The sequence below is a fragment of the Heloderma suspectum genome, chromosome 4 (assembly GCF_057233095.1).
Source record: "Heloderma suspectum isolate Gila_16-S chromosome 4, 16-S_ref, whole genome shotgun sequence".
In the NCBI taxonomy this organism is placed as follows: Eukaryota; Metazoa; Chordata; class Lepidosauria; order Squamata; family Helodermatidae; genus Heloderma; species Heloderma suspectum.
The window spans coordinates 276,895,751-276,914,538 of NC_139461.1; the positions used below are offsets into that span (position 1 = coordinate 276,895,751).

The 18,788-nt window shown below is 41.8% G+C and overlaps 1 protein-coding gene across 6 annotated transcripts in view; it reads left to right on the forward strand.

Moving 5' to 3' along the window:
- The first annotated feature begins 5,057 nt into the window (after positions 1–5,057).
- Positions 5,058–18,788, forward strand: part of DHX35 (DEAH-box helicase 35) — a 49,265-nt gene continuing 35,534 nt past the window's right edge. For all 6 annotated transcript variants that reach the window (XM_084853941.1, XM_084853942.1, XM_084853944.1 and 3 more), the window contains exons 1-4: positions 5,058–5,127; positions 10,654–10,787; positions 11,485–11,577; positions 13,482–13,559. In XM_084853941.1, coding sequence (XP_084710067.1) covers positions 5,088–5,127; positions 10,654–10,787; positions 11,485–11,577; positions 13,482–13,559 — 345 coding nt within the window. In that variant the 5' untranslated portion in view covers positions 5,058–5,087. The remainder of the gene's footprint in view (positions 5,128–10,653; positions 10,788–11,484; positions 11,578–13,481; positions 13,560–18,788) is intronic.

An 18,788-nucleotide genomic window follows, 5' to 3' on the forward strand; every position in this document is an offset into this window, starting at 1 on the left:
GCAGTGGTTTCTTTGCCCCTGACAAGAGGAAAAAAATGACTAGTGATTGACTGACACATGCATTTCATACTGGGTGTGCCTGAAAGTGACTTTTGCTTAACCTTTAGAAACCTTCATAGACTCATACAACTGGAAGGGGCCAGGTCACCAAATCCCAAACTCCGCCCTTAATAAGAATGAGGATGCTCCATGTATCTTCTCCCACTAATCTACAGCCCACAGCAGGCCGCCTGAGATCATGCATGAGAATTCAGAAAGCTCAACCTTTGGGACATGAGCAGCTTTGTATATGTCGACACATGCTGCTTGGTTCACTTGAGAATCTGATATTGTTACATGGACACAGCAGTCATCGATGGACAAGAGAAATCTGAGGACATACTTCAGTGTTTCAAGGCTGGAGTGTTATAGGAGTGTTGAAACTCTTCCAGCCTGAAGGGCATTTGCGGCTAGACAGACAACTTCGGCTGTGTAGCCGCAGGAAGTTGGAGTGGGGGGTGGAAACACTAGACGCGTCAGAACAGGACTTCCACCCTTCCTGCCCCGGCGCTCCCCCAGGAACGCCCCGCTTTCGCTGCTCCACACTCCTCTTACGAGCGTGGAGTGCGAGGCCAATCCACACTGCCTATGAGGCAGCTCCGGAGAGGGTGGAGGTCGCTTCTCCGGGAATTGACTTATCCTATGGCCATCTAGCCGCTGACTAGTGGCCATAGGATTGCGCCCTAAGTGTGTTTATTTTTTCAAAAATATTTGCTAGGTAGCATACTACTGACAGCCACTTGTCATCACAGAAAAGGTCAGCAAATTTGGAACAAATTTGCTCTCCTTCGGCAGGATGGCAGCTGCTCCAGTGTCACAGCTAAGCAAGCAACTGCGCCTTCCTCTGTCGTGCCTGGCAGAGACTGGCACAGTTGCTCTTGGTGGCCGCAGCAGAGGCAGGATAGGACTGGAGCTGAGTGAGAAATGCCGTGGAGCTTCCCTCTTGGCTCCTGTCCCATCCTGCTGCCTCTGCCACTGCCATCATGGCACACAATGGCAGCTCATCGGGGTAGCAGGAGGCTGCTCAGTTATCAGGGGCTCGTGCACCCCAATGGATCGTCTTGTGCACCCCCTGGGAGACCAGTGCTCTAACCTACTGGGTGAGACAGAAGGTAGCAACAGTTTAGCACAGGATAGGCCAGCAGAAATGCAAGCCTAACTATACCATAGGCAGGCCTGTTAGTCTTCCTACCCCAATCCAGAAGTGCCACAAACCTCTGCTATTTATTTGTTACATTTATATCCTCAGGCCCGTACCACTTGTGCCTCAGGTTAGCCAAGTCTTTGTATGTCATTTTTTGATAGCATATTCATTTACTTTTCCTCTGTGGGAGTGAAATAAACATGCATTTAAATACACACACACACACACACACACACTCCATCTTTGTAGGGTAGTTTTTGTTGTTGTTTATTCAGTCAGTCGCTTCCGACTCTTTGTGACTTCATGGACCAGCCCACGCCAGAGCTTCCTGTCGGCTGTCGCCACCCCCAGCTCCCCCAATGTCGAGTCCGTCACCTCCAGAATATCATCCATCCACTTGCCCTTGGTCGGCTCCTCTACCTTTTGCCTTCCACTTTCCCTAGCATCAGCATCTTCTCCAGGATGTCCTGTCTTCTCATGATGTGGCCAAAGTACTTCAGTTTTGCCTTTAATATCATTCCCTCAAGTGAGCAGTCTGGCTTTATTTCCTGGAGTATGGACTGGTTTGATCTTCTTGCAGTCCAAGGCACTCTCACAATTTTCCTCCAGCACCACAGTTCAAAAGCATCTATCTTCCTTCGCTCAGCCTTCCTTATGCTCCAGCTCTCGCACCCATAGGTTACTACGGGGAATACCATTGCTTGAACTATGCGGACCTTTGTTGTCAGTGTGATGTCTCTGCTCTTCACTATTTTATCAAGACTTGTCATTGCTCTCCTCCCAAGAAGTAAACGTCTTCTGATTTCCTGGCTGCAGTCAGCGTCTGCAGTAATCTTTGCGCCTAGAAAGACAAAGTCTGTCACTGCCTACATGTTTTCTCCCTCTATTTGCCAGTTATCAATCAAGCTGGTAGCCATAATCTTGGGTTTTTTGAGGTTTAACTGCAACCCAGCTTTTGCACTTTCTTCTTTCACCTTCGTCATGAGGTTCCTCAGCTCCTCCTCACTTTCAGCCATCAAAGTGGTATCATCTGCATATCTGAGATGGTTAATGTTTCTTCCAGCAATTTTAACTCCAGCCTTGGCTTCATCAAGCCCAGCATGTCGCATGATGTGTTCTGCGTACAGGTTGAATAGGTAGGGTGAGAGTATACAACCCTGCCGTACTCCTTTCCCAATCTTAAACCAGTCCGCTGTTCCGTGGTCTGTTCTTACCATTGCTACTTGGTTGTTATACAGAGGAGGCAGACAAGATGACTTGGTATCCCCATACCACCAAGAACTTGCCACAATTTGTGATGATCCACACAGTCAAAGGCTTTAGAATAGTCACTAAAACAGAAATAAATGTTTTTCTGAAACTCCCTGGCTTTCTCCATTATCCAGCGGATATTGGGTCTCTAGTTCCTCTGCCTTTTCTAAACCCAGCTTGTACATCTGGCAATTCTCGTTCCATGAATTGCTGGAGTCTACCTTGCAAGATCTTCAGCATTACCTTACTGGCATGTGAAATAAGTGCCACTGTTCAATAGTTTGAACATTCTTTGGTGCTTCCCTTTTTTGGTATGGGGATATAGGTTGATTTTTTCCAATCTGTTGGCCATTCTTGTGTTTTCCAAATTTGCTGGCATATGGCATGCATTACCTTGACAGCATCATCTTGCAAGATTTTAGACAGTTCAGCTGGGATACCGTCATCTCCTGCTGCCTTGTTATTAGCAATGCTTCTTAAGGCCCATTCAACCTCACTCTTCAGGATGTCTGGCTCTAGCTCGCTGACCACACCGTCAAATCTATCCCCGATATTATTATCCCTCCTATACAGATCTTCCGTATATTCTTGCCACCTTTTCTTGCTCTCTTCTGCTTCTGTTAGGTCCTTGCCATCTTTGTTTTTGATCATACCCATTTTTGCCTGGAATTTACCTCCGATGTTTCTAATTTTCTGGAAGAGATCTCTTGTCCTTCCTATTCTATTATCTTCTTCCGCTTCTATGCATTGCTTGTTTAAAAATAATTCCTTATCTCTTCTGGCTAACCTCTGGAATTTTGCATTTAATTGGGCATATCTCCCCCTATCACTGTTGCCTTTTGCTTTCCTTCTTTCTTGGGCTGCTTCCAGTGTCTCAGCAGACAGCCATCTTGCCTTCTTGGTTTTCTTTTTCTTTGGGACGTTTTTTGTTGCCGCCTCCTGAACAATATTGCGAACTTCTGTCCATAGTTCTTCCGGGACCCTATCTACTAAATCTAGTCCCTTAAATCTATTATTCACCTCCACTGCATATTCATTAGGAATATTCGTGAGCTCATATCTAATTGATCTGTGGGTCTTCCCTATTCTCTTTAGTCTGATTCTAAATTGTGCAAGAAGAAGTTCGTGATCTGAACTACAATCAGCTCCAGGTCTTGTTTTTACCAACTGCATAGATGTCCGCCACCTTTGGCTACAAAGGATGTAGTCAATCTGATTTCGGTGTCGACGGTCTGGTGAAGTCCATGAATAAAGTTGTCTCTTAGGTTGTTGGAAGAGAGTGTTTGTTATGCACAGTGAGTTGTCTTTGCAAAATTCTACCAGCCTATGCCCTGCTTCATTTTGTTCTCCCAGACCATGCTTGCCTGTAATTCCAGGTGTCATTTGACTACCCACCTTAGCATTACAGTCTCCTGTAATGAAAATAACAACTTTTTTTGGCGTACTATCCAGTAGGTGCTGCAGATCCTCATAGAACTCATCTACTTCTGCTTCTTCAGCATCTGTGGTTGGGGCATATATTTGCATCACTGTGATGTTAAATGGCTTACCCTGAATTCGAATTGAAGGTAGTTGACAACAACAAAAATGATTTCAAACACCAACAAATAAACATACTCTTATGTTTATTTACACCACATTCTCTGGTGTGTGTACGCAGGATTGAAGCCTGCGTACAATCTTGTTGACTTCAGTGGATTTTAAGGCGCTTTCCTGTGCAGGATTGAAGCCTGCTTATCTCTAAGGTACAAATTGTTAGGCTGTGATTCGGCAAGCACTCCATGCGCTGCAGCGGGCTTTGCTCTAGTTTTTTTTTTTCTTTTGGGGTGGCTCATTTCCTTTTTCCTGATACTTTCAATGTATAAATTCCAGAACGGTAATTGTGGTAGTGTTACAACAAACACCAAAAAGAAGTTCATGCCAGATAAAAGGATGACTGTGTGACATAAGCATTCATGGATCACAGCCCATCCCATCAAATGCATGAAAAGTTCAGTGGGCAGATCTCTCTCACACACCCCACGGTCTTCTAACCAGTCTTTACGATTTCTCCCCCCACCCCTTGAAATCCAGGAAAACGGATGCCTTAATTCCAGCATAATTTTATGCGTGTTTATTGAGAAATCCCTTTGTGTTTAATGGGGCCTATTCCCAAGTTAATGTAGAGAGAGAGTACTGCAGCCTAAGGAACCCTGTGCACGCTTTCCTGGCAGTAACCCCCATTGAACGCCGTGCGGCTTACTTCTGAGTAAATACGCTTAGGATTGCGCTGTTATCTGTAGGTCTTTAAACTGTGACGGGACTCTTTTGCACACAGATTGTAGGTAGCCATTGGGGGGGGAATCAAAAACCACAATAAAGTATCTTTATTAGGACCAGCTAAAAAAATCTCACAAAATATGGCGTCTGCTTTGTGTTTTGCATATACACTACATTATCAGGAGCGCGCTGCACTCGCGAAAGAAGAGCTTTGCGCCTCGGCTCAGCTCCACCTTTGGCGCCAAGCGGGCAGCTGCAACGCAAGCCTGAGGAAAGGGGGGGAAGCAGCCACGGCAGCCGCTGGCCAACCACGAACCCCCTCTCCAACACGTGGTTCTCTCAGGCTGCGCCGCGGAGGGGGCTCCTTCCCTTCCTTTTGACCTTTCACCCCAAGATGGCGGCGCCCGTCGGTCCGTTGAAGTTTTGGAAACCAGGTAGGGACTGAACCTTTCGGGACGGGCGGGAAGAAAAGGACCTGGGCGAGCTAAACAGGCGGGAGTAAAAGGCTGCGGCCGGAGGTTTTGCTGTTCGTTCTTTCACCGGGCGGAAGCGCTTTTTCATGCTTCCGAAGGACTGGGGGGCGGGGTCCGGGAGATGAAGAGGCTCTGCCCGGCGGTGCTTCCTCGCGGAGGACGGGAAGGAGAGCGGAGCCGCGTCTCTCCTTTGTTACCACAACGGAAAGCTAGTCCCTTCCCCGGAATGCATTAAACAATTAACAAAGGGTGTTGGGGTTCCGGGTGGCCTGGACACAAGTTGACAGCCGTCCATCGTAATGACGTTGGGGAGGAAAAGGCACATGCTTCAGAGCGCCTTCATCTTTATTATCCTTGTGCATGCCACTAGTTTGGAAAGAAATACCTGTGACCTCTGGTGCAAATGACGATTAGTGCGTCTCGTTTTTTGCCGTCCTGAGGGATTCTGCGCTGGAGCTGCTTTCCGGTTGAGGAACTGTAGAAAGACACTTTTGTTGTTGTTGTTGTTCAGTCGTTCAGTCGTGTCCGACTCTTCGTGACCCCATGGACCATAGCACGCCAGGCCTTCCTGTCCTCCGCTCTCTCCCGGAGCGTGCTCAAGTCCATATTCATTGCATCGGTGATGCTATCTAGCCATCTCATCCTCTGCCGTCCCCTTCTCCTTTTGCCTTCAGTCTTTCCCAGCATCAGGGGCTTTTCCAGAGAGTTTTCTCTTCGCATTAGGTGGCCAAAATATTGGAGCTTCAGCTTCAGTATCTGTCCTTCCAATGAGCACTCAGGGTTGATTTCCTTTAGGATTGACTGATTTGACCTCCTTGCAGTCCAGGGGACTTGTAAGAGTCTTCTCCAGCACCACAGTTCGAAAGCATCGATTCTTCTGCGCTCAGCCTTCCTTATAGTCCAGCCCTCACAGCCATACATTACTACTGGGAAAACCATAGCTTTGATTAGACGGACCTTTGTCGGCAAGGTGATGTCTCTGCTTCTTACTATGCTGTCTAGGTTGGCCATAGCTTTCCTCCAAGGAGCAAGCGTCTTTTAATTTCATGGCTACAGTCACCGTCTGCGGTGATCTTGGAGCCCAAAAAAGTAAAATCTGTCACTGCTTCCATTCTTCCCCTTCTATATGCCAGGAAGCGATGGGGCCAGATGCCATGATCTTATTTTCATAGCTTATGGCTTCACTGAGTTATGCAAGCCCCTTCGCCACAACAAGGCAGTGATCCATGAAGGGGAGAAAGACACTTTAACACAGCGTATTTAGCTTAGCTGCTTGGTAGTCCTAGAGACTCTCTTAAGAGTTCAGTCCTAAGATTTCACACTGAGTAGGGAGTCTGTTTAGCGTAGTGGGATTCTGCGTGCATGTATATATTGTTGGGTAGCAGTTCTAAGTATGCTTACGTTTAATTCTCACACTACCCTCTTGGAAGCAGGTTTTATTGAAATCAGTTGAACTTATTTCTGTTTAAATATAATGAGGATTGCACTCACATCTTTTCCATCAGCAGTTCATCAGTTGAAAAATAATTATATTGCTTATTTTGATTTACTTGTAATACCAGCCAAATGGCCTGCACAAATTGGAGAAGGCTATACAGTATACTGCATTTTGTGTGTGCAGAGCTGTAATAACATGGAATATTTTCATCATAATCTAGACAAGTTTTCCCCAATCTGGTGCCCTCCAGATGTTTGGACTTCAACCCCCCAGCCAGCATGGCTAGTGCTCAGGAATGCTGGGACTTGTAGTCCAAAACATCTGGAGGGCACCAGGTTGGGCAAGGCTGATCTAGAATTTAGATTCTAAATTAAAAGGAGAAGATTTTAAAACTAGAATCATCTGGAAACTATAAAGGCAAGCTTGCATATGAGCAAAAAAGCAACAAGGTCAAAAAAATCTGCAGTGAAATTAGATCCTGTTCTCTTTTAGCTTACTGCTTGTGAAACATATTTAATGTTGAGGTAGCAGTATTTCTGCAGTGCTAAGCCATTCGCATACTACCTCTTTGATATTTGCATGGTGCTTTTGAGGTGATTGTCCTGGTCTGAAGGACAATTAGTACAATTTTTCTCTGTGGGAATGAAATTTTATAGGCCTATTAATGTTTATTTAAATTAAATCATTGCTCATTTCTAGGTCTAGAACTAATCTCCCTAACAGTTCAAGAACAGTGTTTGCAGCAGTTGTTGCCCTCATTGTATATTTATTTGTGCATAGTTACAAGCTGTTGCTGGCACTTGTTTGCAGGTTGCAAAAGGGTATAAGTCTTTGAGATGCTTTCACTGATGCAACAAACTTAAAAAAAAATAGCCTTTAGTATTGTGTAAATGTTTGTCTGGTGTCACTGACCAGGTTTGCACAATCGACACGGTTCACTGTGGTTTCCCCCTCCAACAATCCCTGCTGCCCAGGTTCAGATGACACTGCAAACCATGGCAACCCCCTGCTTGGGAATAATATTCAAAATGGCCATTAGCGTGTGCAACAACCCACCATGGCTTAAATAAATAAGCCACTGTAGGCTGCGGTGATCATGTGAACCAGTCCACTATGTTACTTAAATTGTTATTGGAATCAGCTCACAGCAATCCTAATTACACTTACCTAAGAGTAAGCCTCACTGAACTCAATGGAATTTACTTCTGAGTAGACATGCATAGGATTAAACTGTAAGCCAGGCTGTGAAATCTGATCAGGCCATAGATTTTAGTACCCTTCATCTATGGAATCTGGGAGTGGTTTGGAGTGGTGAATGGGGAACATCCCATCCTGTAAATTGTGAAGTAGCATTTGATTTCATCAGTAAAACTTTGTTGTGATAAATGCTGTTACTTGCTACTTTCTGTTTGTGTTTGTGTTTTTTTTACCAGTAGTAAAATCCATTTTTTTTCTCAAGGAAAAAGACTGTTAACTGGACAATTTTAGCTGTCACCACAGACCATTTGCCTTCACCAGCTCTTTTTGCTAATATTGAAGTGTGAAAAATGTTTGAAGGGTGGCTGGAGTGGGGCAGGGGGCATGGCTTTTGAACTATCAAATTGGTAGATGATGGAGGAGTTAAAAAATGATTGCCCCCTGTAGATGGCCACCAACCTGTAATGTGGTGTTTCAAGCTAAAGACGTATTATAGAGCAATGCAGCACACTTACTTGGGAGTAGGTTTCCTTGAACACAGCTGATTTAGTTCAGGTCTGAGTAAACATACATAAGGTTGGACACTGCATATGTATAGTATAGAGTAGTATATACTAATGGGTAAATGTAGTGCTAAATATTAGCAATGCTTAACAATGTTTAATATTGGAAGAATTAGCTCCACACTGTTGTGCAGCCACCATGGCCTTGTTTCTGCATATGCTGATACAGAAAGAAATGGAAATATCGTTTATATGTATGGAAATATAGTTTATTATATTGCAGCCAGGGTGCATTCCTATGCCTGTTTAGACAGAAAAGTCGTACGATTCCCAGCATACTATGCATGTTTAGACAGAAAAAAGTCCTACAATTCCCAGCATGGCTGGGAACTGTATGACTTTTTTCTGTCTAAACATGCATAGGATTGTACCCCTGGTCTAGTAGTGGTGTGCAGTACATGTTTCATTACCAATATTTTAATATTTTTGTCAACTACACAATATTTGCACAGTCTTCTCCTGTTGACTGCTGTTGGGAAAATTATTATTGACTTTTCAAACAGGATTTCTTTTGGCACACTGTATGGGTGGAAAATGTCATCTGAAATCGTTTTTTCACAGTATTGCACCGCAATCTCTTTTATTTACCAGAGGCAGTTTTATGAATGAAATCTTGCCATGCACGTTGACTACTATAGACATTGACTACTATAAAAATCATAATTTGATTGGATTTTAACTTCCACCAGTGCTCTGTTAACTCCTGACAGGAACATTGCATTGCAGAAGTGATGTATATGATTTATGTCAGGAGAGCATAACCACAGGTACTTTTACTTGGATTTAACAACCTCAGCATCTTTGGGTTTTGGCTTGGTCCCATTGATGGTCAGCATGAGTCAAGCTATCTTGATTATTGTGCTTGAGTAGCTCTTAGATATTCATAATGAGTACAACTGCCAAGAAACATGCAATGAAATAATAGGCTGTTACTGGCTCTGCAGGAGTAATTTTGGAGATGACCAATTACCTCATGAATGCCTAAAATCATCTTTGCCCTGTCGAATATGGTGGCAGATGTGTACAGCTGATGAGGAATGTCAGCTGTAAATTATCTGTGCATTGTCCCAAAGGAAGCAGAGCTGCCAATTATGCCTGCTCTTCCCCCAACCAAGATCTGCTTGGTGTGAGGAGTGCTCTTATCTTTGGGACTATTTATTGCTACTTAGATAGGGCAAAGTATTGTTTCTGTTTTTGAACTACTAACACGGGTTGGGAAACTTTGGTCCCCCAGATGATGTTGGACTGCAACTTCCATCATCCCTGACCATTAGCCATACTGGCCGAGGCTGGAGTTGGAATTCAGCAACTACTGCAGGACTACATGTCCCCTGCCCCTGACCCCTGTACTAATGTTTCCTCACCAACCTGTATCTGCCAGCAGCCAGGTGACAACATGTTGTGCCAGCTGAAGTTTTCAAATAATTTTCTAGGGCAGTCCCATGTAGCATGTAGTCTAGATATCAGCAAGGCAAGGATGATAGTGACCAGGTCTCCATCTTCCAACAGTGGATGGAGCTGGCACTTCAGCTGGAACAACATTCTGTGTCATGACTTCACCATGGGACCCGGGAATTCAGCAGCAATGCCCCTAAGCTGTGAAACAGCTGTGTGTGTGTGTGTGTGTATACACAAGTGTGTGATGGTTTTAATCTTGTACCCCACCTGGATATGTTTTATATGACTGGCAGTATAGAAATATTTTTAAATAAATACATAAATAAATACAGGCAGACAAGTATATGTGCCACTTGAGTACTGCTCATGCTGTTTAAAAAATGTATCATGAATACCAAGCCTAGGTCAACCTGGAATGAGTAGAGGTCTCTAGTTTTCTTGTTGCCAGCAGCTGATGGCATGCCTCCTACAACTGAAGGGCATCCCAATGAACTTGCTTGCGGGAAACTGCAAATTATGCATATCCATAACGAGGTTTCGTTTTTTTCTCCTTGTAACTTCAGTTGTATGATTCAGCACTTACAGCTGTCAGTAGCGCTAGTAACCTGCAGCAGTCCACAATAGTTTAATTATATATATTGTTTTTAAATGAATTTGGACTAAATTCTGATGTATAGCTTATTTTCAGTTGCAAGTGAGCTTTTGAAAAGGCAAACCATCTTTTTACAAATTTGTTATGGTGTCTAATTCTGCCTCAAAGATACCCTTCCAAGTTATAAAAGTACTATTACATAAAGAGGTTTGTTCAGATAATATTATTTCCCTACCTTCTTTGTGTTTGTTTAAAAGTCATCATCCTATTAATAGTGATTTATTTATTTGGTCACGTAGGCACAGAAGGGCCTGGTGTCAGCCTCTCAGAGGAGAGACAGAGTGCCGCTGAAAGCGCTAGTGTTTCAGTCATCTATAACCCCTATGTTTCCCTTTCTATTGAACAACAGAGGCAAAAGCTACCAGTTTTCAAGGTATACATTTTCTTTTGATACATCAGATTTAATTATTGTGAATATAATCTGTCTTCTGCATATTTTACCACCTTATCTTTTAAATTTGCTTTGCAACATGGAAAATGATAATAGGTAGAAAAGAAGAGAGATTGTACATTTTTTATTAGCCTCTGATAAAATAATTTCAGGGCATTCCATTTATGGTGACTTAGGGTGCAATCCTATGTATGTTTAGGCAGAAAAAAGTCGTGGCTGGCTGGGGAATGCTGGGAGTTGTAGGACTTTTTTTCTGTCTAAACATGCATAGGATTGCGACCTTATTAATTTTGAGACAATTTAGTTTTGAGTGAAACCATGTATGCCACAATCTACCATGGATTTAGACATATGTTGAATTCAGTGGGTTATAAGATCTCTGTGCTAGATTGTAGCCTATTTGGTGTAGATTGTATGTTTATTTCATTTTATGTTCTGTTACATTTTATTGTTTTGTTATGATGATGTTGCATTTTTATTGTGCTATTAGCATTATGTTTTAAACTGGAAATCTTTTTATCAGGTGTTTTAAGAAATACAATATACAAACAAATAAATTAGCTCAAGTAAATAATATTCCTATATTGTTTGCACTGACTATTAGCTTCCCTAATTTCTGTATTAAAACTCCCTTTGAATACTGCTGTACATCACATTTGAATAAGCATTTTTCTTTTAGCTTAGAAATCACATCCTTTATCTGGTAGAGAATTATCAGACACTGGTGATTGTTGGAGAAACAGGATGTGGGAAAAGCACTCAAATTCCTCAAGTGAGTATGAAATAATGTGTTTTTATTTAGTTATTATCTATTATAGGGATTTATTTCCTGCCCTTCAATCAAATTACCAAGATGGCTTACAAAATAAATTGAGCTAAATCAAGCAAAAATACAGTAAAAACAGCAGAATCTATAAGAGCAGCATAAATACAAACCCACCAGTGAACATAAAGCAAATATAACTAAATTAAAAGGCCTGAGAAAATAAAAAGGGCTTCACTAGGTGACAGGGGAGTTTCCCTGGTGAAAGCATTCCACAGTCGGGGTGTCACCCGTGAGAAGCCCCTAACCCTTGTGATCTCTCGCTACAACTCAGGTGGCAGGGGAACCCGGAGAAGGACCTCTGATGAAAATCTTAGTGTACAGACAGTAACGTGTGAAGGGAGGCAATCCTTTGGGTACCCTGGTGCCAAGCTGCAAACTTAATAAAATATGTCCATAGATAATATGAGCATGATTCAGCTGAAGTTAATTAAGTCTCCTTGATTTCAATTGAGTTAGGCATGTGCTTGGCTCTCTTCCATTGTAATCAGTAGGCCTTAATGCTTGTAACTTAGGCTAGATTTTATGCCATGAATGTGGGACAGCATTCATTTTGCTGGATCCAGACTTAGTTATGTTTAGAGTTATACTTTTTATTTGAAATCAGTGAGGCTTAATTTAGTCATTACTAATTTGTCCCATTGATTTCAATGAGTCTAAGCCAAACCAAGTCTGGATCCAATCCATTGTATTGGAGATACCTGTGGCAGAGCTGTATACTCAACCATGTGTTTTTTTTCCTCTACTTCTCATTAAAATTTTAATTAATAATGTTTGCAAATAGTTACCTGACAGGGTTTGCACAATTACCACAGCCCACTGTGGCTTATTTAAACCACCATGGGTTGTGTGCATGCCGGCGGCCATTTTGAATATTCAACCCCCAGTGGTAGGGTTGCCATGGTTTGTCGTGTCATCTGAACCTGGGTGGCAGGGGCTGTTTGAAGGTTAAACAACCCCAAACAACCCTACAGGGTTGAATATTCAAAATGGCTGCCTGCATGCTCTGTAACCCACTGTGGCTTAAATAAGCCACAGTGGACTGTGGTGATCGTGCAAACTGGCCCATTGAGTTAATTAAGTTTGTCCTCTTCCAGGGAATAGAATACTGAGAATTAGCCACCAGTAACATTTTGTTTCAGTGGAAATGTTTTCTTTTATTTACCTCAGTTACTTTATTTTTTCACATTTGGCTGTGTAGATCCCCCCCCCCCTTCCGGGTCATCCTCACAAAAAGTTTAGGCTGAATCCAGAGTTTTAGCACTCCCTGAGTGGAATTCCGCTCAGGAAGCATTGGGCAGTAGGAGACAGGGGAGGTGATCCTATACCCTCCTTGTTCTGGAAGACTCTCTAGAGCAGATTTTCAGGGGACTGCAGGGGGAGAGGGAAATTGGCAAAAATGGTCTCCTCCCATTTTGCTAGCAGAAATCTTCCTCTAGATCAAAAGTTTTTCATGATGGAAGGGGGCCTTTCATTTGTGGAAGGCAAAGTTTTATCCAAGCCCCTGTGAGATAGGTTGGACTGAGGATGGAAACTGCCCCAGTGACAAGATAAATGTAAGGTAATGGGAAAAAATGTATTATTCTTCCCCCCCCCCCTTAAATTCAGTGTTCTTTTCTTTTCATGTGAGTGTTTTAAAGCCATGTTATGTCAACATACACTTGACATTATTAACACTATTTCATTTGGCGGTAGAAATAAATAAGCAAAGTTTATTGTCTTAATTTTGCTTCTTTATTAAAAGTTTCCCAAAGTAGGTAAATAGAAGTGGAAGAGAAAAGGAAGAATGAAAGTAGCTAAAAAGGGTATTTTTATACCCTCACTCACGATACATTCCACCCCCTCCCCTTTAGTATCTAACAGAAGCTGGCTGGACTGCCGAAGGACGAGTAGTGGGAGTAACACAGCCTCGCAGAGTTGCTTGTGTTTCAGTAAGTGCCTCCAGTTCATACTTAATGAAATTTATTTACGTGCGCGTGTTTGTGTGTGTGTGTGTGTGTGTATATATATATATATATATATATATATGGAGTATATGAGAAATGTTTTGAGCATTTGAATAAGACCTGATATTTGCAACAAATTTTATCAATTTTGGGCATAATTCAGAGCACAGTTAAGCATTCTTGAATCTCATTAAAATATGTGTGATGATAGAACTGGAACTGGGTTATGGAACTGATTGGCTTCTGGGATGGAGTCTGATAGATGAAGACTTGCTCAACTCCACATGTTTGCAATGGAAATTTATGGAATAGGATCTTAGATCTGTTTTTCCTGCTTGTTAATTTTTTCCTTGGTATGAGTAGAGATGTAAAATGTCTGGAAACGTTGAAGCCATAGGAAAAACAAGGTTTCCCCCTGGTTTTTTTCTGAAAAATCCTGGAATTTTTTGGAAAAAATGGGAAAACAAGCATTTTTTGTAGCACTCTTTACAGATCTTCAGTCACTTTGTTGCATTAGGACAGCCTTCCACCAACCTGGTACTTTCCAGATACTTTGAACTTCAGCTCCCTTCAGCCTCAGGCAGCATGGCCAGTGGTCAGGAATTCTGGGCACTGTAGTCCAAAACATCTGGAGGGCACCAGGATGGAACATAAACCCAAATGTGACGCCTTTGTAGTCTTAAAGTTATATTATGTATAATTTGGTTTGCTCATACACTTATAATTATATTTAGAACCTTTTAAAAGTATACTGAGTTAGTACATTTGTAATTTTTGCCTGAATACACTATACTCTTAAATTTAATACACAAAACATGATAAATTTACGAGCAAACCAAGTTATACCTCACATATTTTAGGTTCCTATTTTATGTTTGACCAGATCAAGTAGTCCCTGCAACATCCTGCAAATCATCCTAGAAACAGGAAGAAGTGGAGGCAGAGGAAGACTGGTGTACACCACTTGTTCCTGTTTGTAAAGGAGTTAACAGAAACTCCTAAACCTGTTCCTATTTGTGGGGTGCAGTTTAAGGAAATCTGATCTGAAGGAAAAGCTACTGAGATCTTACTTAGTTGGAAAAGACTTGGCTTAGGAATAGGAGGCAACCATATTTATTTTAAGAACCTATAAGCAATCTCTAACTGTTATGAGAAGAGTGACATTTTATTCTCTTTTTAAATTTTTGTTAATAAACTTATTTTTTGGTTGTTTGAAAGGTTGTTTTTAGTGGTAGTACCTACACCATAGGAACCAGGCTACTGAATTTATTTTAGGTAGAGAGGGTTTATTCTAGTGACATAAGTTAAAGGTTTTATAGCTGAGGGAGCATTTCCTAATGGTGAGGTCTAATTGAGAACTTTATTAAAAATTGTGGCACTGAGTTATATAGGCTCAAGCTTCAAGATAAAATAAAAAATAAACATAGGTGGAATAACCAGCACTCTGTTCTGTCACATCTGGTGATAGTGGCAGGATAACCTGAAGCATTTTTTTCACATGTGGGTTTTAGATTAGAACTACATTAATTGACTGCTACAGCATTTAACCAGAACAAGCCCAGAAACGCAGCACTCTGTAGAACAAAACACAACTTGTCAAGAATGCACATCTTCCATATTATGATATGGTGACTCTATTCATGTTTGGAAACTGAGCATGTCTTGGAGTATTGCTAAATGTCTATTAGTAAAAGTTACATTAGAAAAATAATTTTCATAGGAAACGGGAGAAATAACTATTATTTTATTTATTTATTGCATTTATATCCTGCCTTTTTTTCCACATTAAGGAACCCAAGGCAGCATACATAGTCCTCCTTCTCCTCCATTTTATCCTCACAACAGCAACCCTGTGAGGTGGGCTGGGCTGAGAGTCTGTGACTGGCCCAAAGTCACCCAGTGAGCTTCCATGGCCAAGTGGGGACTAGAACCCGGATCTCCCAACTCCCAGTCCAACACTCTAGCCACTACACCACACTGGCTCTACACTGGAAACTACAATGGGAATCTTGCAGAGAGGATTAAAAAGACATTTTCCCCCATGGTATTTGCAGACATTTTACATCTCTAGTCTGTCTATAAAAGTCTTCCTACTGAATAGTTTTTAGAAATCATTTGGGGGGAGTAAAGGCTGGGTAACAATATATAACACCTTGTCTTAATTCTAAAAGAAATGTTTAACTATTTAAAATAATCCAAAACTGTCCAATTTTTGGGGGGGGGAATGCCCCCCCCCCCCCGTGTTTCTGTTGTTTCCCCCAAACCTTCACATGTCTAGGTGAAGTAACTTGTTGTGAAGATCTCTGCCCATCACAACTGAACAAAGGTTTTGGTAGAGCTACTATGGAGGAAGATAAAATTATGGTGTTAAGGTGCAGTTGTTTTGGTAGCCTAATTTGTGCACAAGCTAGTCCTTAATCATGCATTCCAACCCAGTGAAAACATAATTGGTTTTGGACATCTGTATTAATACAATGAAAAGATAAAACCTGCTAGGAGTGGACTGCAGTTAAGTAGTAGATTTTCATTGCATGCTATAATGCAACTAGCGTATTATGATAGATTCCAGAGTATAGGTCCTAGACATGTTGCACTTCAGTTCAAAGATTCTTGTTTGCAGATATGCAAAAAATCTTGGGATGTGAGTTAAGAAATTGTGGGGCTGAAAAACACAATGAAATGGAGCTACTTTTTTAACCCGGTCTCCGTAAATGTGGGGTCCCCAACCTGGACCCACAGTGACCTCGGACACCTCTCCTGGCACCTGCAGAGGCCCCTCTCCATATACTATAGACTGTGCTTACTAAGATTGAGATCCAAAAAACATGGAATTGCGCATACCTGGTGGGAATTTTGATAGTATTTGACCCACAAGCCATATCATAGAATCATAGAATAGTGATTCTATGCCATATCACACAAGCAGAACCACAAGCCATATCACAAACAGATTTGGAAAGTCTCCTCAGTTTCAAAAGTGGATTGTCATGTGGCGTGATGAGGCTTGCAAGGCAAATCGAACCCCCCTCAGGCTGACATGCAGAACTAGGGACTCCAGTTCTTTGAATTGTAGTAAAAGTTTCTTTCTAGAAATTTGCTTTGCCACTTCCAAATTCTGAGCTGGTTGGTTTAAACTTCGGCACACCATGGATCTCTTGAGAAAAATCTTTTGCTTATAAAATATTCTGATCAAGCAAATGAGTTTGCTTTGAGAGCTGTACAGTATGCAGCAGTTTAAATCTATCCGTTTAAAATTAAGAAGTTAGGAAAAGGGCAGCAACCTTGGCCGGGATCCAAAGAACTGTGCAACCAATTAATCATTGCTTTGGAATCAGAGTGCCTTTTATAACGAGGGTTTGAAATAGGGTACAGAAAATGCTTCACAGTTTTGCAGGTCTTACTCATTTCTTACATAGTTTTCCTTTGGAAGAACTACGGTTTGTTGTTACTGTTTATTGGTGTTGAAATACACTGGTTTTAAAACAAACCTGTTTGATTACAGGCACTGAGTTCAAACAGTGACTTCTACATCTCTTAAAAAGTGGTGCTGCAGGTACAGAGCTGTCCATAATTTGACTGTGTGTGGTCACTGTTTCAAGATTTTTGAGGTTTACCATATGGTTCATTTTGATAAACGTGAAACATGCCTGGGCATTTCGGCCTTCGGTGCAGCAGGCTTTGGTGGATGTGGTTTATACTTTAGTTTAATTGAAATTGATTTTTAGAGTGAGCTGTTTATATGTTATTGCTGACAGAGCAGTGTTAGAGAGAACAGCCTTGAAGACACACAAGCATGAATGGGAAGGGTCCATAGTTCAGTTTTAGAGTGCATGCAAAAGATTTTTAAACTCATCCAATCTTAGACCACGGTAAATGCTGATTGCTCTCCTCAAATACCATCTCAGTGTGGAGGCACTCATCTAACTCTTGGGGGAAGAAAAGAGTGGTGGATACCAACAAGACCATTTGTTTCCCTTGGAACAATGCACAACCATAATTAAACCTTTTGCTTTTTTATTTCAATTTTACTTCTTTGAACATTGTGTATTTCCTTTCTCCAGTGGATGTTAATATGGCTCCCCTGCAAAATTATTCTTCAACCCCTTCCTTTATTTGTACTGGCCATTGGATTGCTAGTTTTAGAATGTGGCTTTGCAGTATGATGATGGAAAGGTTAGAATGTGGTTGGAATATGTGTTTACTGATTGTTTGGGTCTGCCTTTGGAGAGAACGCTTGAATAGGTATTGCATCATAGAGTAAATTGCAGAAATGGCTCTGTTAGAAATCTAACTGAAGCAATAAAGATTTGAGGCATATGAAAAACAAGGCTGCTCTAAACCAGTGCAACGCTTTGGTATCCTAAAACCTTGATCCTTACAGGATCAGTAACTGTTGAGATATTACTTCCGGAGTTAATTTATAATAGGTAGCTGACATGGTATTAAATATCTTCAGAGATATGCTTTTATATGTACCCCTATTTTAGTGTAGAGGTGACCTCTAAGGGCAGTATCCAACAATGTCATTCTGCTAATGCAAATTACATTGTGCTAGTATGAGGGACTTCTAGCACATCACCAGTAGTGTTACCTTGCACAACAGGATTCCCCAGAAAACCCATCATGCAAGCTAACAATATTGGTGTTGAACTAGAGTTCTCTTACGTTAGTGCAACGTAATTTGTGTAAGTGGAATGACATGGTTGGATACTGCCGTATCCTTTTAAATTTTGTATTCTGAATTTGTTAACAGCTCTGTCACTAGGAGAGTATGGAATTTCAATGGGTAGCACAGCTAGCAGCTGGCAGAGCAATCCTAACACCCAGATCTGCTGGCTGGTGGGAGTTAGAATGGGGCAGAGGCACCCCTCTTCTGGCGAAGAGGAGCTCCGCTGGCAGGGGCCATGTCCATTCCAGCAGCCCCAGTTATACTTGCAGAAAGCTTCACAGGTGTAATTGTACTACTGGTGCTGTTCCCATCAGGAGTAGGACCCAAAACAAGGTGTTACAGGGGCAGAGCTGGTTTGGGATCCTTGGGATACAAAGCCCCTCTGTTACTCCGAGAAGGGTTTGAATTAGCGTAGCTAATTATCCCTCCCCTTCCCCCAGGATTGCTTTCAAAGGGTGGGGGGATTCCTTAAAAGTGAAGTGTCAAAGTATTTATTTAATTTCATTTAAAGCATTTGTATACAGATCTTCATCCAATATATCCCA